This window comes from Cherax quadricarinatus, chromosome 70 (assembly GCF_038502225.1).
Source record: "Cherax quadricarinatus isolate ZL_2023a chromosome 70, ASM3850222v1, whole genome shotgun sequence".
Lineage (NCBI taxonomy): Eukaryota > Metazoa > Arthropoda > Malacostraca > Decapoda > Parastacidae > Cherax > Cherax quadricarinatus.
The window spans coordinates 9,500,901-9,527,448 of record NC_091361.1 but is presented as its reverse complement, the minus strand read 5'-3'; the positions used below and the strand labels follow the sequence as shown (position 1 = coordinate 9,527,448).

The 26,548-nt window shown below is 40.7% G+C and overlaps 1 protein-coding gene across 4 annotated transcripts in view; it reads right to left on the bottom strand.

The window, feature by feature from the left end:
• Positions 1-26,548, bottom strand: part of LOC138854800 (uncharacterized) — a 391,661-nt gene that overhangs the window by 332,428 nt on the left and 32,685 nt on the right. The window contains exons 3-5 of one of the 4 annotated variants that reach the window (XM_070099892.1): positions 3,906-4,309; positions 3,566-3,745; positions 1,042-3,345 (exon numbers count right to left, since the gene is read on the bottom strand). The exons of 2 other annotated variants lie outside the window; for them this stretch is intronic. In XM_070099892.1, coding sequence (XP_069955993.1) covers positions 3,047-3,345; positions 3,566-3,745; positions 3,906-3,915 — 489 coding nt within the window. In that variant the 5' untranslated portion in view covers positions 3,916-4,309 and the 3' untranslated portion in view covers positions 1,042-3,046. Of the gene's footprint in view, positions 1-1,041; positions 3,346-3,565; positions 3,746-3,905; positions 4,310-26,548 lie in introns of those variants that run through there. One more of the 4 variants, XM_070099891.1, reaches the window with a different exon arrangement.

Sequence of the window (26,548 nt, the reverse complement as noted above, 5' to 3'; positions counted from 1 at the left end):
TGATCAGGACTGAAATTTGAAAAATCCATATATCCTAACAAAGGTTCACTTTTTAACTCAGTGTACAAATCTTTGCATTTTAAGCTAAAAATATACGAGTCAGTATCGGTATACAGAAGTCTTACATCATCACCATAATGTTGTATTGGTATACAGAAGTCTTACATCATCACCATAATGTTGTATCGGTATACAGAAGTCTTACATCATCACCATAATGTTTTTAACTTTATACCAAAAATGATACAATTTCTTTTTAGCAATCTCAAGAATTTGAAAACCGAGATAAAGTGGTTGTTTAACTTATTTTTCTTTGTTGAATGTACAAATCACTATCTTGATTCAAATGTGTGATATTTTTTAAGAAAGGATCTTTACTCGCTCTAACAAATGCTTTCTCATTATTGATATAACTATAATATTCAGCATACTTTGTAATATTCAACAATGATTTCCCATATATGGCGTTATTAGTTAATTTGAAGGCTTTTGACTTGATAGGACATCTTGTAGCTGTTCTCTGTGCAATATTAGTTGATATGAAAGGTTCTAAAAATTTTGTCTGTGTATATTCATATATGGTATGAACCTTTTCCACCTCTAACCCAAGTTCCAGTAATAACTGTAACAAATCTAGACTGATCAAATAATTTTTCTGAGGTAAATGACTGGCCACTAATTTCGCATTAGATTTGGGGATCTTTCTACCTTCATTTTTCAATATAGATTCACAATAAGGCGATAACATCTCTTCTGATATATTCATGTGTGATAATATCAAAGGAAGTTCATTAGTGCGTCTAGCTACCTCAGGGCACATGGGCTTGGTATCACATTCTATCCAATAACCTTTTTGACCTTCACACGAAACATTACTTAATCCCACATCGAGGAAAGTAATCTTCTCCTCATTCGATAATTTTCTGATACCATTCTGTGGAAGAGCTTCAACCATCGCACTAGCATACAGAGAATTACAATCTAGATATAAAATATGAGTGCCCATTCCACTCTCAACATCAAAATTGGGATTAATTAAGGGATTATCTGCTTTAGTATACTGATTAATTGCACACGTAAACCCTCCTCTGAGATTCCTTTTAATCAAGTCATATAACTCATGGGAATATATCGTATCTAATTTTACATTAGCTTTCAAGAGGAATGCATCCCAACTGAATGAAGGTAAACTTATATAATTACTAACATCTAGCTTATAAATATCTGAGTGTTTTACGCCACTCCATGAAGACATCGGCTAACAATCCAACATCAGTCTTGAGATATAACATCAAGTAATCTCCTAAAGTCTTACATTTACCCAAGTCAAACACTTTCAATGCATGATCATAATCTTTCTGGCTAATAGCACTATTTCTCAAAGAATTAAAAAAAAAAATGTTCTTTACTCGGTAATTTTGTTTCATCGAGTTTCTTTAAACTATCAATATAATCATAGCACAAAACTTGTTTTCCTTTACATAATAAAGGTAAGACATCCTGAGGCACATCTTTCAGAATAGCCTCTGTATATTTCAGTGATTTACCTGCCTTGATATGTTGATCTGCTAAAGTGGAAAGAGATCCATTCAATAAAGACAGAGAATCTTGAAACGTAACCTATCTCTACTTTCAAGAATTTGAACCCTTGTTTCGAATGAAGTTTAATTTCATATTTATCAACCTGCAATTCTTTTAAAATTATTCCTAAATCAAACGACATGTTATGACAAAAAAGTAATAATTTCTCACTCTTATCTTTACACTGCAAATTACAATGACCACAATATGCACCAATATAATTATTGAATTTTAAAGTGTGGTCATGATGTTTATGTTTGTCTTGGGCATTTTTGAAGGTGTTACTACATAATTCACAAGTGATCTGAGAATCATGTCTCATCTTATCCTCCTCTGTCATATGGATTACATGATACTCTCTTCTATACTTTATTTTAGTCCATTCACCACTAACATTTAAAATTAAATGATTAACAGCATCCTCCCCCTTATAACTCTTCATACACACTATTTCTCCTTTGCGATCAAATATAATGTAACAATAGACAATGGCTTTATGACGAGACTCCATTTTACCTGCCGGGAGAGTGATGTCTAATGCACATTCGAAATCAAATACACCGATGTATTCGCTGGAATGTGTATGACTAAAATTTTTAAAGTGTACTGTTGTTCCTTCCGGGAGGAATACGAGAATCTGATTGATTTTACATCCATTTTCGTGGATATCTAACTACTGTGTATTCAACTTCATCAAACAACTATGACAGTGCTTCTATACACCATGATCCTTCATTATCGTTCTAACATACCCGTTAAAATCTTTAATTAAAACCAAGTGACTCATTCAACAATAACGCACACATAATGTCCTTATATTTCTTATTCCCCTTACGACACATAGCCACAAATGTCCCACTATGATCCTTTCTTAATTGATAAACATATAATGACACTTTATTTTCCTTCTCTAATATACCTAACTTATCACGTGTTATGGGGAAATCATCTATAGAAGATTTTGCATGATTAAGACATCTTTTTATGACATTGATAGGCAGCAAAAGCACGCAGTACACATAACCCATCATTAATCTCTGGATTAAATACATATTGGTTTCCTCTCAGTTTCTTGGGATATGCCACATATGATCCTACTTGTACTCTGAGTTCTACTTTAACGTATTCGATACTGAAAGATTCGATTTGATCTATGATCCAGCCAGATCCTTCCTGATCTTGCAACTCTGTCTCGTATCTTTCTAATATCGTTCCCACCCATCGATCAAATACTTCAGAGATTTCCTCTTCACTTACTAACTCAAACGCTAAATTTATCACAAATTGTCCAATTTGTTCATCATCCGATAAGTTTTGACGTAATGTCCTTATAACTATAATCGGGTGGATTCTGAGCGACATTGCTAGAGGTGATCTATTATACATATCTCGCATCTGATCTTTAAAATAATCCCTATAAGCATGTAAATACATTCTTAACTCCCTGTTGTAATTTGAAGGAACACTATTTCCTCACTGTATGTCTACCTCTAAAATTCTGGATGTATGTAATAATTTCTGGTCTCTCATCTTCACCTCCACTATTGTGTGCGACATTGCTGTCAGACACGTCATGTGAGGTAGTTGCTCTCTCATCATCTTCATTAATGGGGACAGAAGTATCCACACCTCCCGCCACACCTCCGCGTTGTGAGGTACCAACACTAGCAGATCTACCTGCACTCTCATCTTCATTCCCCGTCACTCCTCCACGCTGTGCGTCATTACTCTCAGTTTGATTCACAACAGTACCAGGTGTATTTCCTGCAGAAGCAAAAAGTATATCCAATTTATAACCCAAAATATTTTTATATATTAAGATTTCAATGAATAGAACAAAATCTTTCACCGTTCTCAGTTTTTACATATTACGAATTAAGATTTTAATGAAAGGAACAAAAAAATCTTTCTCGAGTGACTAACTCATTTTTACGATAAATATTTTTCACAACAAAAGTAAAAAGATCACAATTTGGATACATACCTGTTTCTACAGCCTTCTTCCATAATACATCTATGCGATCCCACTCATTCTTTAATTCTAACAACCTCTCATTGCGATGTACACCACCTCTCTTGATTTCCAACGATCGTCGCCTTCTAATCGACAATCTCCTCTTCACTAATGCTTCCAAATAATTCGCGTATATTCTTTTCTTATCCTCTGATAAGAATTTCACTTATTAACACACTAACCCAGTAAAAATTTCACTCGTATGCTCCAACAACAAAATTAACCCAAAACATTTTTCCCCGTTATACCATTAAACTTGTTAAATAATATCTGTTTCACCACATATCAAGATTTTCTAAGTACAACTTACCTTTCTCCATGATGTGTGGTTCACCGTTGGAAGATGAGGTCAGCCAGGCTTGACGGATGGAAACACAACCCTCGCTCTGAGAGACTCCTTGATCTTATATGGGTCACCCCAAAGTATTGCGTCATGATTTTTGTACACCCCCCCCCTCTCCGACGATAATCTCCTTACTGAACACCTGGGTCAACTCAGGTCAGACAGACGGACTCCATGCTGTTCACATCCAAGGTAGAAAATCACATAGTCATCTCCTTACTGAACACCTGCGGCAACTCAGGTCAGACAGACGCCATGAAATGCGGTTCACATCCAAGGTAGAAAATCACACGGCCATTACGTATCTCCTTACCGAACATCCGTGTCAATCGGTACCATAAAGTAACTAATTTTGGTGAGGTAGTCCCGCTCTGCAACAGGAGGTTGCTCCTCATTAACTTAGCTGTTATATATCTTGAAAACCCATTAACACTTACAGTGTACAAGTCACCTCTCTATGGTAAACAATCTCTCTCGACAGTACAATGAACTTGACAACATGCACATCTGCTGACGTTGATATATTTCGTTATCCATCAAGGATTATCATTGCCGGTTATTCGAATAGTGGCAAATCTTATTTCACATCAAAATTATTAAAGTTATATCATGAGAAATTTCATAACATTATAATATGCAGGGTGACATCACACCCCTTAGAAAAAGATTCAGAGATATCTCATAAATTAACATTAAGTAAAGATATTATCGACCCACAGAATGTCATTGCATCATCTGATGAAAATAAAATAATTATTGTTGATGATCTATTTTTAAAACTGGTAACAGTGAAATTATTCTCGAATGTTTTACTAAAGGTACACATCATAATATAAGCATTATTCTGATTACTCAAAATATATTTCACGGAGGACGACATAGTCGTACCATGGCTTTAAACGCCACGCATTTTTGCTTTATTTAAAATGAGGGATCTTGGACAAGTAGAGATTCTGGGGCGACAAGTTTTCGATAAAAATAAAGAATTTGTAAATATATATAAATCTGCTATAAATCGATCACCCTTTGGTTATTTATTCATAGACCTTGCATTAAATACACCAGAAGCATTACAGTTGCGAACCAATGTGTTACGACAGGATTCCTACGAAGTTGTATACCAATGGAGCGAACAAAATTAATTGAAAAGGTTTATAGAGATCCTGACTCTATGGGATCATTCTCTGGTGTAAACAGTTTATATGCAGCTGTAAAAAAGATTGATCCGTCCATAACCTTGAAAGAGATCAGAAATTTCTTAAATTCAGAAAGATCATATACTTTACATGTTCTTAAACCTAATAAGTTTCCTCGTAGGAAAATAATTGCACCCAAACCCAGAGTGATATTAACCTACGACTTGGGTGACATGTCTAAATTATCCAGATATAATGATGGATATACATTCTCGTGTGTATCGATGTTTTTTCAAGATATTTACAAGCAGTACTCATGAAAAAGAAAGACGGACCGAGCACTTTACATGCATTACAAAACGTATTGGAGAATGAAAAGGCGAAGAATATATCGAGATTATTTACAGACAAAGGCAGGGAATTTCTAAATAAACAGGTACAGAATTATCTCCAGAGTAAGCGTATAAAGTTATATCATGTATTTTCGAATGAAACAAAAGCTTCCATTGCAGAGAGAGGCATGCAAACGTTGAAACGTAAATTATACAAGTATATGACAAGTCCCAATACATTTAATTATTCAAAAGTGTTAAATGGATTGGTAGATGCGTATAATTCAACCCCACACTCGGGGATTGGTGGTAAAACCCCACTGCAAGTCAACTTGCATAATTACTACCAATTCAGAGTCATGTACTTATATATCTGTTATATCTATGTGACTCTGATGGGTTAGTCTTATACCCCTTAAAGAATATCTTATTATTTCACGTACACTTTTTAAATTACACCAAAGTGGTTGGGCCACTTACCTTTTATATCCTACCTCTCTCCCCCCTCCCACCCTTTTCCAAAATTTCTATCCTTACCCATCCTTCTTCCTTACCCATCTCACCAAAGCTCTGGTCTGGACAAGAACAAGAATAAATGTTTTATCAGAAAATGTGAAATCAGCGAGAAGAATCGATTCTGATTACTTAACAGAAATAAAGCATTTATTAAATATAACAGGTATACATTTTGATTTTGTGAGGAATACAAAAGTGAGAAGACAATTATTACATAAAGGAGGCGGTGTATGGAGAGAGGAATCATCGTGGATAACATATTAGGTGAGTATATCAACTCTGTGATGAAATGTTTTTACTCGGTGTGTTATAAGAGTGTGGAGATGGCTGAACGTCTTCTATACGTCTGTAGTGATTCCAGTCTTGATTTATTTCCCGCCAATACACCTTCAGCTTTCATTAATAAATTATATGACCCCATTATATTAGATAATAAAATTGATTATGAGGTTGCTCTGAAAAATATAATTTACCCCAAGACACATTATATACCACAAAAGAATTTGAAGATATGTATTAAATATGAGAAATCTACAGTAAATAAATATATCCATAAAATTGATATGAGCAAAATTATTGGAGGTGATATGACAAGGATTTTAGAAGCAATGAATGAGGATATTAATGAAAATCTGCTAATAGCAGTTAAAAAGATAACGGGTATTATCATCCACAAAAACTCAATTGTGTTCACATATCATCCAGGAATAAACAGAGTGGTTATTAACTTGAAAAAAAAAATTATACTACCTTCTGATATTACTAGCGGTTATGTGGGGTTGGAATTTGATAAAGAAGGAAGCGATATGTTAGGGTTCTCAGGTAATGAAATTTTGTATGTCTTTACCAATAAAAAAGAGATTATTTTTAACGAGTCTGGTGTGAAGGCGGTAAACCCGCCCGATCCTGAATCAGGTATTAATTATATGTTAATATATAGTGATTTGATTGATCCCATTAATTTTGGTGATCAGTTGGTATCTCTTTTGGGAGTAGTTGATATTAATACATTAAGATCTAATGAAAAGATAATTGATCAAGTGAGTATTAAGCTCGCTGATCAGAAAGAAAGGTTAATTCAATATAATGATAAATGTTCTACTGTATGTGTACTACATTTAAGACCTATAAAACGAGAGTGAATGATCAAGTTGAGTTAATATTGAACGAACCGTCAAGATGAGAACCAGTTTCTCCCCTCCTTCAGTGGAATCATTCCTGAAACTCTTTGATACTTCGAGGGTGAAAGGGGGAAGTTTAGATATCATATTATATAAAGCTAGAGGGAGGGGCGGAGGATTATTGTCATTTCTCGGTGGGATGGCCAGAAAAGCAATACCATTCTTATTGAATACCTTTGCTCCGGGAGTATTACAATACGGACAAAATGTGTTGAACGATGTTAATAATGGTATTGCATTGAAAAATTCTGCGAGAAATAGAGGTGTAGAATCATTGAAGGGTGTCGGGCAGAAGTTATTATCCGGAGGAAGTAGAAAGATTGGTTTGAAAAGATTGAAATTTAAAAAGATTGAAATATAATGATAAAAGAAAGTGGAATATTTAATTAATTTTAGTTTATTGTTAACTGTCATATTGTTAGTATGTCGGCTGGTGCTCTATACGTTACACCAGGGGGGCTCAACGCCCCCGTCCCCACTTATTCTCATTCCATAACTGATGGATTCCCAAAATTACCAGGACACGCCATTATTGAATCCTCAATAGCAGCTAGACGCACCTGTGAAGTATTACCAGTAAATCAAGGATCTGATAAATTTCTCGAATTTAGAATACAAAGTTCAGAAGGACATTTTTTAGATTTAACGAGTCTGGCCTTGGAAATGAACATAAATATAACAAAGGAGGATGGGAGTGCACTGGGAGAGGGAGATAAGGCGATATTTGTGAATTCTATAATTCAGACAATATTCAAATCTGTGTGTTTGTATCTCAACGAACAACTTATAGAATCGAATCCATTTTATTCATATGCGGGTTATATTAAACTGCTTAAGCATTTATCCCCATCAAAATTAGATACATTGGGAAGAATAGCATTCTTTCGTAATAATGAGACAACAAGTAGTACTATTACAACTGCTGATTTCGATGTTATTAAGAAAGACGAAGGTAAATTAACGAATGAAGTGAATACTTGTTTCCCTTTGATGCTGGATGTGAGTAGTTTTCACGAATATATCCTGGATAGTGTCGAATGTCGATTGAGACTTTAATTGCATTCACCCGCATGGGCAATTATGACTCCATTAAGCGGAAAAACATATAAATATAATATTAATTCCATTAAATTATGGATCGATAAAGTTATTCCGTATACGAATGCATTAATTGCATTGAATTCAAGCATGAGGGTAAACTCGCAGGGGTGTGAATATCTGTTCAAGAAAACATTATTTAAATCATATATTCTGGCTTCTAATCAAACACAATTGATCGCAGATAATCCTTGGGGACAAGTCATACCCGATAAGATATTTATTATAATAGTTGATATGAAGACATATGATGGAGGATATAATTTTAATCCATTATATTTTCAACATGAAGATTTGAATCATTTCGGGGTTACAATTAATTCAGAAATGATTCTTAATATTGATTGTAAGTTCCCTACACATGCGAGTAGGTTATATTACGCTACCTTGAAATCTCTGGGTTTGGAGACTGATCATCTGATTACATATAAGAGTTTTCTCCAAGGCAGAACTATATTAGGTGTTGACCTGAGAAGTGAACAGGTTAAGAATGCTATATCTGTCGAGAAGAATGGTAATTTGAGAATAGATATGAGATTTGGTAAACCGAAAGATGAGAATAGAATTTGTCTGATGTTTGGTGAAACTAATGCGATTTTATATATTAATGAAAATAGAACAGTGATAGTGCATACGCGAGTATAGATCATGAATTGTGAAGAAATAAATATTGCCTTGAAACATCATACGGGAAGATAAGCCTCGTATTTGGGATGTTTTGCCGCAAATAATATAAATGAAGTTATTATGAGGATAAAAGATAAGCCGGTAATTTTCATCATTAATATATTGAACGATCAAGATGAAAATATGGCTCATTGGATTACTATATATGTGAACAAACATATTATTATATTTAGATAGTTTCGGGGTGGATTTAAAACATTATACAAATATATATGAGAAAATTATATACAAGAGAAATTTCATGTACGGTATTAATCAGAGGATTCAACATGAAAAATTATTGGTGTGCGTCTTATATGCTATATATTTTGTGTATAAGTTAACAAATTGTAGTGTAAAGAAAATTATACCATATTTGTTTAAAGATTTTGGTAGAAATAAATTAAAGAATGATCAATTTATATTGAAATATGCATATGGGCATTTCAATATACCCTCATGTTCAAGTGTATTTGCTAATAATTCAACCTGGAATTATGAAAATCTGTGTAAAATATTGGAATTATCGTACGGCGGGTAGAACCTGAGGCGTTTAGAGGCGGAGCAAAGGTAACAACTCTGGTACAAATGACAGTGCTGAGTCACGTTTGGATCTACAGTAATTCAAGAACAAGTAGGGTCAAGGATGAATCCAGTTCAGTATCCTGTTGGAGGTATCTGCGAGGAGGAGGGAAGACAATATCCCTGTGTATGTTGGATTAATCAACATCATCCTCCTGCAGTAAATAGTAAGTGATTTTTGTCCATTAACCAAGTGAATCTTGTTGTAATAGTGAAAAAATCTTTTTCTTTTACACATAAATGATTTTTAGAAGTGTATGTATTAACCAGTAAAACAACTTTTATATTTAAATGCAAATAAAGGTGCACCTTATTCTTCTAGTCGGGAATTTTTTTTTTCTTTGCCAGATGTGAATATAATGCGGATGTTGGAACTTATTCGCGCAAATCAAATCTGACAGGAGCAAATGATTTGCGAGTTGATGGGTTTGTTAGGAGCGAGATCCACCCCACCTCCTACGCACCCGTATGGAGATGCTGCTGCTGCCCCTCCTACCATCGCGTCTTCTCCCCGACCTCATGTGGATGTTGAGAATGTGCCTCCTACTCACGGAGTTGATGTTAACGATTTTATCCAGGATATTGTAACTCCTACCCACGCCGAGATCGCACCTTCTCCCCAGTCTCATGTGGGTGCCGCTACATGTAGCACTAATAATAATATGAATGAAGAGATTAATATGAGAGGAGAATGTGCCAGTAGTTGTTATTGTGATAAATGTGTATGGAGTGAGATGGAATATTTCATGACAAATTCCCAACCTAGTTCATGTATTGATGAGGATTCCCCGTCTTCCCCCATAAATTATCCACCGGCTTCCCCACCATCATCCTCCCCAGAAGCTTATTATATATCAGATGACGACGAAGAAGATCCAGAACAAAATGCACAGAATTTCTTCAAGAGAAGAAAAATTACTCTACGTTGATTGTAGTCAATGAATTGTACCTTTTTTCAATGAATGTATTTTTTTTGTATTACCAGAAATGTATATGAAATGTATTGGTTGTATAATAAATAAATAATGAAAATATTGTGTATTAGTGTTATCCTGAAATGTGAAATTATTTGGGTTATCCTGGGTTAAGAGTGAAAATGTTTTCCCTATGTTGTATATGAAATGTGTAATGCTGAGATGGTGACGACGAAGAAGATCCAGAACAAAAATGCATAGAATTTCTTCAAGAGAAAAATATGTTGATTTTAGTCAATGAATTGTACCTTTTTTCAATGATTTTTTTTTGGTTGGATGTATATGAAATGTAATGGTTGTATAATAAATAAATGAAAATATTGTGTATTAGTGTTATCCTGCATTTTATTGTCTGCTCGACAAGATTCAGCCTATGCACTCAGCCCCAGGCCCAGACGACTCGTGGAACTCTGTTTTCATTAAGAACTGCAAGAAACCCCTCTCGCGTGCCCTAAGTACACTATGGAGGAGGAGCTTGGACATGGGTGAAATTCCACAGTCACTTAAAACAACGGATATAGCCCCACTCCATAAAGGTGGCAGCAAAGCATTAGCTAAGAACTATAGACCAATAGCTCTGACATCCCACATCATAAAAATCTTTGAAAGAGTGCTAAGAAGCAGGATTGCAAATCACCTGGATTCCCAAAATCTGCACAATCCAGGGCAACATGGGTTCAGGGCAGGTCGCTCCTGCCTCTCACAACTACTGGATCACTATGACATGGCCTTGGATGCACTGGAAGAAAATCAGAATGCAGATGTAATAGACTTTGCAAAAGCATTTGACAAATGCGATCATGGCGTAATAGCCCATAAAATACGTGCTAAAGGAATAACTGGGAAAGTGGGGAGATGGATCTTCAACTTCCTAACAAATCGAACACAAAGAGTAGTGGTCAACAGAGTTAAATCGGAGGCTGCCATAGTGAAGAGCTCTGTTCCACAAGGCACAGTACTCGCCCCCATCTTATTCCTTATCCTCATATCAGACATAAACAGAGATATACACCACAGCACCGTATCATCCTTTGTGGATGATACTAGGATCTGCATGAGGCTGTCATCTGCTGAGGACGCGGTTAACCTCCAAGAAGATATAAACAAAGTTTTCCAGTGGGCAACGGTAAATAATATGATGTTCAATGAGGACAAATTCCAACTACTCCGTTATGGAAAACTGGAGGAGATAATAACTAGAACAGAGTATACTACTGACTCCGGCCATACAAAAGAGCGGAAAAATAATGTAAGGGACCTGGGAGTAGTAATGTCTGAGGATCTCACTTTCAAGGATCACAACAGTGCCACGATCGCACGTGCAAAGAAAATGATAGGATGGATAATGAGAACTTTCAAAATGAGAGATGCCAAGCCCATGATGATCCTTTTCAAATCACTTGTTCTCTCTAGGCTGGAATACTGCTGTACATTAACATCTCCATACACAGCAGGTGAAATCGCAGATCTAGAGAGTGTACAGAGATCCTTTACTGCACGTACAATGGCAATATAAACACAAATGCAGTATAATGTGATCCTTTATTGACTACGTTTCGCCCACACAGTGGGCTTTTTCAAGTCACAAACAGAACTACCTGGGGTGGAAGGAACGCGAGTATTTATAGTCCGGCTGAGGTCAGGTGAAGAATGCTCCATCTGATGATGTACCGAGTTGGGTTGTAGAGTCTAAAAACTTGGGTAGCTTGGAAAGGAGACTGGACAAGTTTGTGAGCAGACCTTCTACAGTGTTCTTATGTGGGATAGCGATGAAGAAGTTTCTTGGCAAGTGGTTCAGCTATGTTATAGAAGCCACTATTCTGGTTGAAGTTGTCGGATATAGAAATAAGTGATGATTCCAGGATTCTTCGGTATTGAGTGTTGTCTTCTGTGGCGATAAGTCTTGAGTTTCTGTAGTTTATCAAGTGGTTGTGTGAATTACGGTGTTGTACGCAGGCATTCCTTGTGTCGTCAGACCTGCTTGCGTATTGGTGTTCTGAAATACGTGTTTGGAGGTCCCTTGATGTTTCGCCCACGTATAACTTGTTGCAGTCATTACAAGGGATTATGTATACCCCTGCAGAGGATGGAGGCTTGTCCTGCCTACTACTGGTGATGTCCTTGATGGTCGTGGTTGTGGAGGTAGATACTTGGAATGATGTTTTGGCAAAGATGTTGGAAACATGTTTGGCAATGGAGTTGGTGGGAAGGACTATGTATCTCTTCTCGGCAGTGTCTTCTCTGGGTGTGTTGAAGATGTTTAGTGCTCGCCGTCTGCAGTCTCTGATGAAGTGACGAGGATAGTGGAGTTTGGAAAATACCTGTTCAATTATAGTGCATTCTTCCTCAAGGAACTCGTTGTTGCAGATTCTGAGTGCACGCAGGAAGAAGCCTATAATTACACCACGTTTGGTTTTGGTGTCGTGGTGAGAGTAGAAGTGGAGAAGATCGTTTTGGTTGGTGTGTTTTCGATAGACTTTAAAACGAAGTTCGTGGTCAGCTTTGCAGAGTAGAACATCAAGGAAAGGAAGAGTGTTGTCGACCTCTTCTTCAAGTGTGAACTGGATTGAAGGCTCGACCTGGTTGAGCTTGTCTTGGAGAGCTTGAACGTTGAAGCGTTTAGGAGTTATGAGGAGAATGTCGTCAACATAACGGAGCCAGGTGACAGACGAAGGAATAATGGTGGAGAAACGTTCGGCTTCTAGATGTTCCATGTATAGGTTCGCTAGGACTGCACTGAGTGGCGAACCCATGGGTAGTCCAAAAGTCTGCTGAAAGAGGTGATTTTCAAAAGAGAAACACGTAAAGCCAACACATAGTTCAACCAGGTCGATGAAGTCGCTGGCTGGAATGGGAAGATCAAGTGAATCGTCAATTTTCTTGCGCAAGAGATCGATGGCTTGTTTAGTAGGTACTTTAGTGAATAGGGAAGTCACGTCAAGGCTGGAAAGTTTCTTGTTCCTGATGTTGATGTTGCGAATGCGATTGAGAAGATCACCTGAGTGTTTGAGATGTGCTGGACTGATAGTGCCCAAGAGTTTCGAGAGGTGTTTGGCGAGAATTCCTGAGAGCTTGTGGGGAGCACTGCCTATTCCCGAGGACATGGGCCTCAGTGGGATACCAGGCTTGTGAGTCTTTGGCAGGCCGTACATTCTGGCAGGTCTGGGGTTGCTGGGCATGGTGTGCAGAAGTTTCTTCCCTTGTTCTGAGCTCCTCAGAATGCGGCGAGTCCTTTGAAGAAAAGTTTTAGTAAGGTTGTCCACTTGGTTAGTTGTGAGAGGTTTGTAGGTATCTGGGTCATTAAGTAGATTGAGCATTTTGTTCCTGTAATCGTCAGTGTTCATGATAACAACACCACCTCCTTTATCAGCGGTGGTGACCCTGATGGTCGTGTCTTCTGCTAAACCTTTGAGTGCATTGATGTAACGTCGGGGTATGACTGGGGAGCTGCGTGTTGAGATGGCTGCTGAGATGATGCCTTGAAGATAGCCTTTTTGGAAGTCGGAGTCATTGTGTCTGTAGTTTTTGGCGATGAAACTCTCGAAACTCTTGGGCACTATCAGTCCAGCACATCTCAAACACTCAGGTGATCTTCTCAATCGCATTCGCAACATCAACATCAGGAACAAGAAACTTTCCAGCCTTGACGTGACTTCCCTATTCACTAAAGTACCTACTAAACAAGCCATCGATCTCTTGCGCAAGAAAATTGACGATTCACTTGATCTTCCCATTCCAGCCAGCGACTTCATCGACCTGGTTGAACTATGTGTTGGCTTTACGTGTTTCTCTTGAAAATCACCTCTTTCAGCAGACTTTTGGACTACCCATGGGTTCGCCACTCAGTGCAGTCCTAGCGAACCTATACATGGAACATCTAGAAGCCGAACGTTTCTCCACCATTATTCCTTCGTCTGTCACCTGGCTCCGTTATGTTGACGACATTCTCCTCATAACTCCTAAACGCTTCAACGTTCAAGCTCTCCAAGACAAGCTCAACCAGGTCGAGCCTTCAATCCAGTTCACACTTGAAGAAGAGGTCGACAACACTCTTCCTTTCCTTGATGTTCTACTCTGCAAAGCTGACCACGAACTTCGTTTTAAAGTCTATCGAAAACCCACCAACCAAAACGATCTTCTCCACTTCTACTCTCACCACGACACCAAAACCAAACGTGGTGTAATTATAGGCTTCTTCCTGCGTGCACTCAGAATCTGCAGCAACGAGTTCCTTGAGGAAGAATGCACTATAATTGAACAGGTATTTTCCAAACTCCACTATCCTCGTCACTTCATCAGAGACTGCAGACGGCGAGCACTAAACATCTTCAACACACCCAGAGAAGACACTGCCGAGAAGAGATACATAGTCCTTCCCACCAACTCCATTGCCAAACATGTTTCCAACATCTTTGCCAAAACATCATTCCAAGTATCTACCTCCACAACCACGACCATCAAGGACATCACCAGTAGTAGGCAGGACAAGCCTCCATCCTCTGCAGGGGTATACATAATCCCTTGTAATGACTGCAACAAGTTATACGTGGGCGAAACATCAAGGGACCTCCAAACACGTATTTCAGAACACCAATACGCAAGCAGGTCTGACGACACAAGGAATGCCTGCGTACAACACCGTAATTCACACAACCACTTGATAAACTACAGAAACTCAAGACTTATCGCCACAGAAGACAACACTCAATACCGAAGAATCCTGGAATCATCACTTATTTCTATATCCGACAACTTCAACCAGAATAGTGGCTTCTATAACATAGCTGAACCACTTGCCAAGAAACTTCTTCATCGCTATCCCACATAAGAACACTGTAGAAGGTCTGCTCACAAACTTGTCCAGTCTCCTTTCCAAGCTACCCAAGTTTTTAGACTCTACAACCCAACTCGGTACATCATCAGATGCAGCATTCTTCACCTGACCTCAGCCGGACTATAAATACTCGCGTTCCTTCCACCCCAGGTAGTTCTGTTTGTGACTTGAAAAAGCCCACTGTGTGGGCGAAACGTAGTCAATAAAGGATCACATTATACTGCATTTGTGTTTATATTGCCATTGTGTCGGTATTTTATACCATTTATTTCCACTGCACGTATAAGTTCTGTCAAGCACCTTAACTACTGGGAACGCTTGGAAGCACTTGACTTGTACTCGTTGGAACGCAGGAGGGAGAGATATATCATAATCTACACTTGGAAAATCTTGGAAGGAATGGTCCCAAATCTGCACACAGAAATCACTCCCTACGAAAGTAAAAGACTGGGCAGGCGATGCAAAATGCCGCCAATAAAAAGTAGGGGCGCCATTGGTACACTAAGAGAAAACACCATAAGTGTCCGGGGCCCAAAACTGTTCAACAGCCTCCCATCAAGCATTAGGGGAATTGCCAATAAACACCTGGCTGCCTTCAAGAGAGAGCTGGACAGATACCTAAAGTCAGTGCCAGATCAGCCGGGCTGTGGCTCGTACGTCGGACTGCGTGCGGCCAGCAGTAACAGCCTAGTTGATCAGGCCCTGATCCATCGGGAGGCCTGGTCATGGACCGGGCCGCGGGGGCGTTGATCCCCGGAATAACCTCCAGGTAACCTCCAGGTGTGTGTGTGGTCATCACGTGACGTCACTGACCGCCGAGTAAACACAGGTGGGGTGACGTCACACTTGTTTAGACCTGTAGTAAGAGAAAGTATCATGCCCCATAGGGGGAGTTCATTTGAATGCTTAACCCTAGAGGGGAGAATCCAAAAAACTTGATCCAAGGAGATGGAGACTTGGTATTATTGATTTCGAGAAAAATTTGATCCGAGGAATTGGAGCAGGGAATTTGGGATGCAAGTGGGAGTCCATTTTGAATGCTTACACCCAGAGGGGGGAATCCAAAAAAAACTTGATCCGAGGAGATGGAGCAGGAATATTTGGGGGTGGAAGGAGGGGTACCCATAGGGGGAAACCCAAAAAAATTTGATCCGAGGAGATGGAGACCACAAGAAAATGAAATTCAAAAAAAAATCGAAAAAAAAATCGGGAAAAAAAATCGGGGAGCGGGAGCTATCCGGACGACGCTGCAGAAGGCGCGGGCGGGCGCGCGGGCGCAGGGAAGGAGACCGCTCAGGAGGGACTGCTCAGCCGCACCCCTTTTCAGAAGGGACCGCTCAGGAAGAGCCACTCAGCTGCATGGACCGCTCAGCTGCCTTCAGTACTACTTATATATATATATATATATATATTTTATATACATACATGGACATGGAAAAAACTTCTTACAGGGAGGGAAGAAAAAAACAGGTGGGGTGTGCTAAACATCGTGGTCATACGCAGTGAGCATCGAGGGGCATCACTGCACACCTTCCTGCGTCTGGACAGATACTGCAACACAGGAGACATCGCTGCGGGTGAGCTGGGATTTAACAGGGTACGGTCTCCTCTGGAATGGTGAAGCAGTCATCGTAGGAGTCGCTGCAGGTTTCACTCAACCTGGGGCACAACCTGCTGGTGCTCTCGAGTGAGGCGTCATCAATACTCGGCAACTGGCAGAATTTCTTCTGGCAAACGACTCAGGAGGACATTTCTCGACTGGTACTGTCACTGGGGCTGTCACTGCCGGCGAGTGTGGAGTCGTGGCAGAGGCGATTTCGCAAAACATCTGGAGTCCTAACAGCATACACTGTACTGTAGCGAGCGGGCTAGCAGTCAAAGTGACATCTTTGTGCAGGCTGCTCACTGAAGCTATGACAGGAGGCAGACAATTGCCTGCCAACTGGGCTAACTGCGGCTTGACGAGTGTCATTCTCTTGCCAGTTGGAGTTATAGCAGAGGCTAGTCTAAGTGTCCCCAGACTTGTTTCTCTACATATAACTGCACTCTTATGGTCTGGAGGTGAAATGAAGCAAATCTCAATGGGAATCGTAGCAGGTACGATTCTGCAGGGCATCATGAGCGTCGGTCATAAAAACTTTCTGTACAAGAGGCTCAGATGCTTGGGGCTGACTAATATCAGCTGTCAAATGCGGGTCACACCGGGTGACAGGTAACACTAGGTGCTGCACAGTGGTCTGGGCTCAAGACCACACAAGACATACGGAAAACTGCATAAACCCGCACTGCACATGCGGTACTGCATGGCTTACACTAGCAAATTACGCTTTTCTGTGCAAAAGCTATACACGAACATGTGAGAACACAGAGGAATTAATTAACACAAGACATATATCTTTTCTCAAACTTCTCGACAATACTGAAATAATTACTAGAACACTCGATGTGACATCATGCGATGTCAGGCGTGACGTCGCGAGGTGATGTCAACCTTATGGTGACGTCAGATGTCTCGAGGTGACGTCAGGCAGACATCGTGAAGTCGGGCATCATCATGGGTGACATAGTGAGGTGATGTCAGTGGAGTGATGTAGGCAGCAGACCACAGAATGTGGCCTAGGACGTCTGGCTTGGTAACCCACGTGGCTTGTAGATCCACGTGACATCGTCGACACCCCACGTGGCTTGTTCCAAATGGCTTCGTGATCTACGTGGCTTGCTGATCCACGTGGCATGGTGATCCACGTAGCTTGGAGTGGCCTCGGGCACTCGGATACACAGCTCTGGCAAAGCATTCACACGGAAAACAGCAGAAAACACAGCAGAGAGAGTGATGGCAGTGGTGGTGTATGGTAGTGTGGTGTCGAGGAGCGTGGGTGAGTGTATGGTGAGGCAGGATCTGGCCACTTCCTCCTCTCCCACCCACAAAACACAGTGACACACACACTGGACACAGAAATCACCACAAATTCACCTCTGACTTGCTGAAATAGCCGTGCTGAGCTGAACAACAACAGCAGAGCATACAAGTGATGCTGAACACGTGACTTGAGAAACAGCGTGGGGTGCTGTGGCTTGGAGTCGAAGAAATTCGGGAAATTTCGGCTAGCTCCTGCTTGTACCTGTGTCTGGATGCTGAAACGTGCAGACACATCAGGATAACTCGTTGAGAGACGGATGCTTCTTGGGTGGACTGATGAAGTGAAGACAACTTCATTCCTCTCTCCAGGCAAACACACTTGCTGCTCCCACCACTCCCACCAATGTTGAATGAGTTTATTGGGTGGTTCTTGCAGAGCGGGGTTCAGTGATAAGGCTTTGGGGGTTTCCTACTTTATTTACAATGTCGTGGGGTACACAGGCAGTGTGTTAAGTGTCTATGGCCTGGGAGGGCGATGCCCAGCAAGGGAGAGAGGAGTCAGCCCTGTTGCCTGAGTGACGGTAGCGGCCAGAGACAGAGGCAGGTGTGGGCACACTGAAGTGGTAGGCCTATAGGTGGCAGCACCAGCATGGTGCAAAATATGAACTCAGCTGGCAGACAGTACAGGCTGTCTTTGCAGACAGTACAGGCTGTCTTTGCAGACAGTACAGGCTGTCTTTGCAGACAGTACAGGCTGTCTTTGCAGACAGTACAGGCTGTCTTTGCAGACAGTACAGGCTGTCTTTGCAGACAGTACAGGCTGTCTTTGCAGACAGTACAGGCTGTCTTTGCAGACAGTACAGGCTGTCTTTGCAGACAGTACAGGCTGTCTTTGCAGACAGTACAGGCTGTCTTTGCAGACAGTACAGGCTGTCTTTGCAGACAGTACAGGCTGTCTTTGCAGACAGTACAGGCTGTCTTTGCAGACAGTACAGGCTGTCTTTGCAGACAGTACAGGCTGTCTTTGCAGACAGTACAGGCTGTCTTTGCAGACAGTACAGGCTGTCTTTGCAGACAGTACAGGCTGTCTTTGCAGACAGTACAGGCTGTCTTTGCAGACAGTACAGGCTGTCTTTGCAGACAGTACAGGCTGTCTTTGCAGACAGTACAGGCTGTCTTTGCAGACAGTACAGGCTGTCTTTGCAGACAGTACAGGCTGTCTTTGCAGACAGTACAGGCTGTCTTTGCAGACAGTACAGGCTGTCTTTGCAGACAGTACAGGCTGTCTTTGCAGACAGTACAGGCTGTCTTTGCAGACAGTACAGGCTGTCTTTGCAGACAGTACAGGCTGTCTTTGCAGACAGTACAGGCTGTCTTTGCAGACAGTACAGGCTGTCTTTGCAGACAGTACAGGCTGTCTTTGCAGACAGTACAGGCTGTCTTTGCAGACAGTACAGGCTGTCTTTGCAGACAGTACAGGCTGTCTTTGCAGACAGTACAGGCTGTCTTTGCAGACAGTACAGGCTGTCTTTGCAGACAGTACAGGCTGTCTTTGCAGACAGTACAGGCTGTCTTTGCAGACAGTACAGGCTGTCTTTGCAGACAGTACAGGCTGTCTTTGCAGACAGTACAGGCTGTCTTTGCAGACAGTACAGGCTGTCTTTGCAGACAGTACAGGCTGTCTTTGCAGACAGTACAGGCTGTCTTTGCAGACAGTACAGGCTGTCTTTGCAGACAGTACAGGCTGTCTTTGCAGACAGTACAGGCTGTCTTTGCAGACAGTACAGGCTGTCTTTGCAGACAGTACAGGCTGTCTTTGCAGACAGTACAGGCTGTCTTTGCAGACAGTACAGGCTGTCTTTGCAGACAGTACAGGCTGTCTTTGCAGACAGTACAGGCTGTCTTTGCAGACAGTACAGGCTGTCTTTGCAGACAGTACAGGCTGTCTTTGCAGACAGTACAGGCTGTCTTTGCAGACAGTACAGGCTGTCTTTGCAGACAGTACAGGCTGTCTTTGCAGACAGTACAGGCTGTCTTTGCAGACAGTACAGGCTGTCTTTGCAGACAGTACAGGCTGTCTTTGCAGACAGTACAGGCTGTCTTTGCAGACAGTACAGGCTGTCTTTGCAGACAGTACAGGCTGTCTTTGCAGACAGTACAGGCTGTCTACAACAATGGTATGTGGTAAGACCACAGTACCACTGCAAGAATGAAGAGTAGTGTGCTTACGAACGGTGACCGGTATGCTATCTATGGAAGTGATGTGGGAGAGAGCATGAGCATGCTCAGAATTCTGTACTGTTAAGACACGTGCACCGCTTCGAAGAGCATGGCAGGATATATTTTGGCCAACGTGCCTTAAAAGAGTTTTACCAATTCCATGACCAGACAGAAAATCAGTATAAGACATTGTCTGTAAAGAAAAGAATTTTGTCCACATAGGTCGTTTTTGAGCGAACGATGAAGATAAAGTAGATAAATATCATAATTCTTAATAACATAATATCTTATTAAAAAAAACTAGTTGTAGAGTCACTTTCATTCTTATGACTACAGACATTGATCCTGATGTAAACTTTTTCTTAAATGAATCACACGAATCAAACAACAACTGTAATGGAAGATTGAGACACTTATACAGCATATGGGAATCTTTATTCATGAAAAGTTTCGCCACACAGTGGCTTTATCAGTCCAATACAAAGAGGAAGGCGTAAGGAGAGGAGGAGTATGAGGTAATCAGTCCCTCAGCCTGGAGTCGATGTGTTCAGTCCATCAATCTTGTAGAATGTACAGCATAGGGCCGTAGACGTGGCTTATATACTGTAGTGAGGTGAGGTGAAGCAGGCGGAGGCGGGGTCATAGTGGTACCATCCACTAGTCGAAGTAGGTCTTCGTCCAAAGGTTGAACAAGTGTTGAAGAATTCTTTGTAATAAGATCCAATGATGCTGCAGTGTCTGAGTGTCAGACACTGCACTATCATGGGATCTTGTTACAAAGAATTCTTCAACACTTGTTCAACCTTTGGACGAAGACCTACTTCGACTAGTGGATGGTACCACTATGACCCCGCCTCCGCCTGCTTCACCTCACCTCACTACAGTATATAAGCCACGTCTACGGCCCTATGCTGTACATTCTACAAGATGGATGGACTGAACACATCGACTCCAGGCTGAGGGACTGATTACCTCATACTCCTCCTCTCCTTACGCCTTCCTCTTTGTAGTGGACTGATAAAGCCACTGTGTGGCGAAACGTTTCATGAATAAAGATTCCCATATGCTGTATAAGTGTCTCAATCGTCAACTTGTCGGTTTTTCAAACCATTCATCACAACAACTGTAATTATTATACAACAGACCAAGCAAAAACATAACTCAGAGTAAACAATAACATAACTATCTTTAAATACAATGTCAGATCCCTGAGCAAACACTATGATGACCTCACAGCATTACTCAATTCCCTTCATTCCAGTCTGTCAATCATCACACTCACAGAAACCTGGCTAAAACCTAGTATTACAGATGTCTATACCATTCCTGATTACACAGCCATGCACAACTGTAGGACAGACCAGCTAGGGGGTGGAACAGCTATATACTACTCAAATCAACTTGAATGTATCTATAAATCTTGCACAAGGGATGGGCATGGTAAATATATTATAACTAAATTTAAATCAAAAGACCTGCAAAAACCCCTCACAGTTATAAACATCTACAGAGTACCACAGTCAAACATTTACCACTTTAGTGAAAAATTAGGAAACTTGATAACTGATGCACATATGAACAAAGACCATCTGCTTCTAACAGGAGACTTCAACATAAATCTACTACATGACCAAGACCGAATTCACAAACACTATGAGCAACTGCTTGTTGCTACCAACAATATCTAAACCCACAAGAATCTCTGAGACCAGTGTCTCCTTAATAGACCACATCTGGACTAACACCACATCCCTTTAAAATCAGGCATAATCACAGACAACACCACAGACCACTACCCAACCTTTCTCATAACCAACCTAGGGAAATTGACCCCAGACATTACTAAAATTACCTCAAGACTACATAACGAGACAGCTGTAAATAACTTTATAGCAGCTATGAATAACATTGACTGGCAAAATGAGCTCAAAACATATACAGACATGAATGAATGTATTAATTAAAAAAAAACAATTACCTCTATATCAAACATTGCCCTAGGACAGCTAAACAGATCACAGCTAAGAGACTGAATAGTCCCTGGCGAACACCCAGCATCCTTAAATCCATTAACACAAAGCACCAACATGAAAAACTGTAGAAAATGGGCCGAATGACTATAGACTACTCAAAACACTACTCGTTAGTTCTTACCAGCCTCATAAGAAGGTCTAAAAAATTGTATTACGAAAACAGACTACAAGCCATCAAAGGTGATATGAAAAAGACCTGGAAAACTCTATCCGAAATTCTTGGAACTAAAAAGATATCCAAAAACAAAAATCAAATTAACAAAATCAGACGAACCCCTACTCCCACCAACTGAAACAGCAGACTCAATGTTTTCTTCTCCGCCATAGGAAAGAACCTAACAAGCAAAATCCCAAACTCAAACACCCATCCATCTGACTACCTCACGAGCATCTACCCGAACACTATTCGTAGCTCCAAACAACCCAACAGAAGTCTCGCACATTAACACCCTTAAAAACAAGGCAGGAGACAAACAATTTGCCAACTTTTACGTACAAAAAAACCTTCAAGTATTGTCACCAATTATTGCAACACTCTTTAACAATTCCATTGAATCCTCCACCTTCCCAGCAATTCTCAAAATAGCGAGGGTCATTCCGATACACAAAGGAGGTGACCAAGCAGACTTGAATAACTGTAGACCAATATCTAACTTACCACTCCTCTCTAAAATCTTCGAAAAATTAGTTCATAAACGGATCTATTCCTACATTGTGTCATAACATACTAAACCCGTCAGTTTGGATTCAGGAATAATAAAAGCACAAATGATGCTATTATACACATGTTAAAACTAATATATACCGCTCTCGAAAAGACAGAAGTCCCACTGGGAATTTTCATTGATTTACGTAAAGCTTTTGATACAGTCGACCATGAACTGCTGTACACTAAATTAACACACTATGGTATAAGAGGTCACTCCCTCAACTACCTAAAGTCATTCTTTAGCAACAGAAGCCAATATGTGTACACAAATGGTGCAAGCTCTTCCACACAACCAATCACAGTCGGAGTCCCACAGGGAAGCGCCCTTGGACCACTCCTCATCTACATCAATCACCTACCGAATGCATCACAGCTTCTCAAACCCGTATTATTTGCAGATGACACTACATACGTCTTCTCTCACCCAAACCCAGTCATACTCGCCAACACAGTCAATGCCGAATTGCAGAAAATATCTGTCTGGATGATCACTAATAAACACTGAATACTGACAAAACCTACTTCATTCAGTTTGGAAACAAAGCTGCAAATGTTCCGCTTAACGTAACAAGACTCATGGAAGGAAAATTCCTAGGAACCCACCTTGACAGTCGCCTCAAGTTCCAGACACATATACAACAAATAACCAAGAAAATCTCTAAGACTGTAGGTATACTATCAAAGATAAGATACTACGTTCCACAATCAGCTATCCTTGCACTGTACCATTCACTCATCTACCCTTATCTCACATATGGAATTTGTACATGGGGATCGACAACATTAAATCACCTAAGACCACTAATAACCCAGCAAAAGGCAGCAGTCAGAATAACAAATACCCACTCCCGACAGCATACTCCACCAATATTCAGAAGTCTATATCTGCTCATCATAAAGAACATCCATATTTATTCATGTGCCTACTACATACATAGAACAATATACGCAAATATAAACCCTCCACTCAAACTTCTCACCAATCTAAACAGGACACACGGCCATAACACGAGACAGATCTCTTTTTGATGTACCTTGTGTCCATATCACACTGTGTAAAAACTCTATGCACATAAAGGGCCCCAAAATTTGGAATTCATTACCAGAAAATACCAAAGTAACTCGGTCTGAAAATCAATTTAAGACTTCTCTAAAGTCACTTAATCACCCTAGACTAAATACTCAATATTTAACATTACCAATAAATCTGCCAATTACCTAAATCTTGAAACTTCAAGACTAGATGACCAAGCTCATATATTGACAAATTACCACAAAGAAGTATACATACCTACCAAAACCAGTATTACCCTTCACCAAATTGTAGCAGTCTCATACTGTAAAGCACTACTGAATCATGTTTCATAAAAAGCATTTTTGAATACATGAATATATCCTTTGGTTTGTATAAATTAGATTCACTTATAATTAATAGAACTACTGTACAACTATGATAATTTCTTTAGTGATAGGTAGTCAATAAGCCATTAAATTAAGTCAGCCCATAACGCCTAGGCATAATAGAGGCTCTCTTTGTACTGCAACCCATCATTGTAAAAATATAATCTCAATATGCTACTTGCGAAGAAATAAACGAATTTGAATTTGGAAGTTTAGGAGTAGTACCACAGGTGGTCTGACCTGAGGGAGGTGGGTGATCCGAAAATCATCTCACCGTATTCAGGGAAGCCAGACGCATTGTGAGAGGCGTGCTAGAATTAGCGGCATGAACAGGGTGATGCCGCAGCACCTGAAGTAGGTGACAAAGCGTCACCGGCAGAAGATACAGGGGTGTGAGAAGAGTCGAGAGAATGGAGCGATAACAAAGCCGGGTCAGAACAGGGTGTTGGATCTGAAAGAGGTCTGGGAGGAAGAAGGGTTTCATTAGGTGAAGACTCCATAATATAGGTGCTTCATCTGTGATATCTCCTTTCTTACTATTTTAAGAAAGAAAGGAAAGAAGGAAAGAAAAAAAAAAAGGACAGTGGAGGGACAGTCACTAGGAGGCATGGAAGGGTCGGAAGCTCGCCCCCCCCCTCATCCGAGAGGGCCTCGAACCTACGGACAGTGAAGATGCTGCGTGGAACCCCATGCCAAACCCTACCCTTCACGCCAGTAAACCAGCACTCCGGGATAGCAGCCTTACATCTTGAGCTACCTCGGCTGACGGTCGGAAATCTACCACAAAGCATACCTTCTTCGGCTGCCACCTCCCAGAACCGACAGGCAGCTTCCAGAGATACACCCATTATCTGAAGGGCACCCCACCCACTTCTTGGAAATTCGGGAAGGGAGCACAGTACCTTCAGACAATTCAGATTCCACGGCAAATCACACCACCCCAGAGGGACCCCACGGAATGGGATGAACCCCAGCACACTTCCCCCTACCTAGAAACTGTAATGCCAAAGGGGAGGACCCCAGAGACTACAAATGAGGCAGGGAAAGGGGAGGGTTGGAAAGGGGAAAAAAAGGGGGGGATGGGATTGGATAGGGAATGGAGGACTGGGGGGTAATTAGACCCAGTCTAAGGAAGGAGACCAAAGGATATGATTCTCGAGACCAAGAGCCTCTTCGTCACGTCAAAGAGCCCCCCTTAAAGCGGAACATTGAGCAGAGGGCACCTGCACTTGTTAATTATTCCATGAACCTTCACTTAGGAACAATTGTCCATGGTAGAAATTTGGAAGCCAATCAGATAAGACATTCTGCATCTACACGAAAGACATGGGAGTTTCAAATAACAACACTGTACCTAACACTGTGGCAGCTTAGGCATTATCATACATCAATGCTTTACAAATGTGAGTTTTCTTTTAATTTATAATAGTTACATTTATAATAGTTTACGGAACTATTATAAATGAAAAACGAGGGTCAAGATTGCTGCGATATAAGAGGCACACCAGTTGAGTTAGTGAAGATTGACCAGGAGGTGAAGGAAGCTAGGAGGTTCATACGCCTCCATGTCACAGGCGGTTCATCGGCAAGCAATTGATGAAATGAGAGAAGAGAAAGTTGTTAGAGGCCTCCGAGAAGTCTGATCAGTTTCTTAGTGAAAGGTCCAGATTCCGTAGCTAGGTACGGAGTCTTTACAAAAAAGAAAAAAAAGTCTAAAACCAATTCACGTCTGTAGAATAAGTAGATATTTGCAAAAATCAATCCCGTTCCCTTCGAGCTCTTTCTTTCTCTCTCTCTCTCTCTCTCTCTCTGTCTCTCTCTCTCTCTCTCTCTCTCCACGGGAGACCAAGCCATGAACTGTGGACTTTCAGAAAAGGAAAAACTGAAATACATAAAATTGAAGGTCAAGTCATAAGACATCACTTAAAAGAGTAAAGAGGTCTACTTGTAGCCTTCAAAACAAGAAAATTCCATCACCCGAAGAATATTGCTTACGTTGATGCAGAGTGGAAGGAGATGAGAGAAGACAAAAATCGCCTAGCCTGAAGTAAAAAAAAAACAAGTGAGA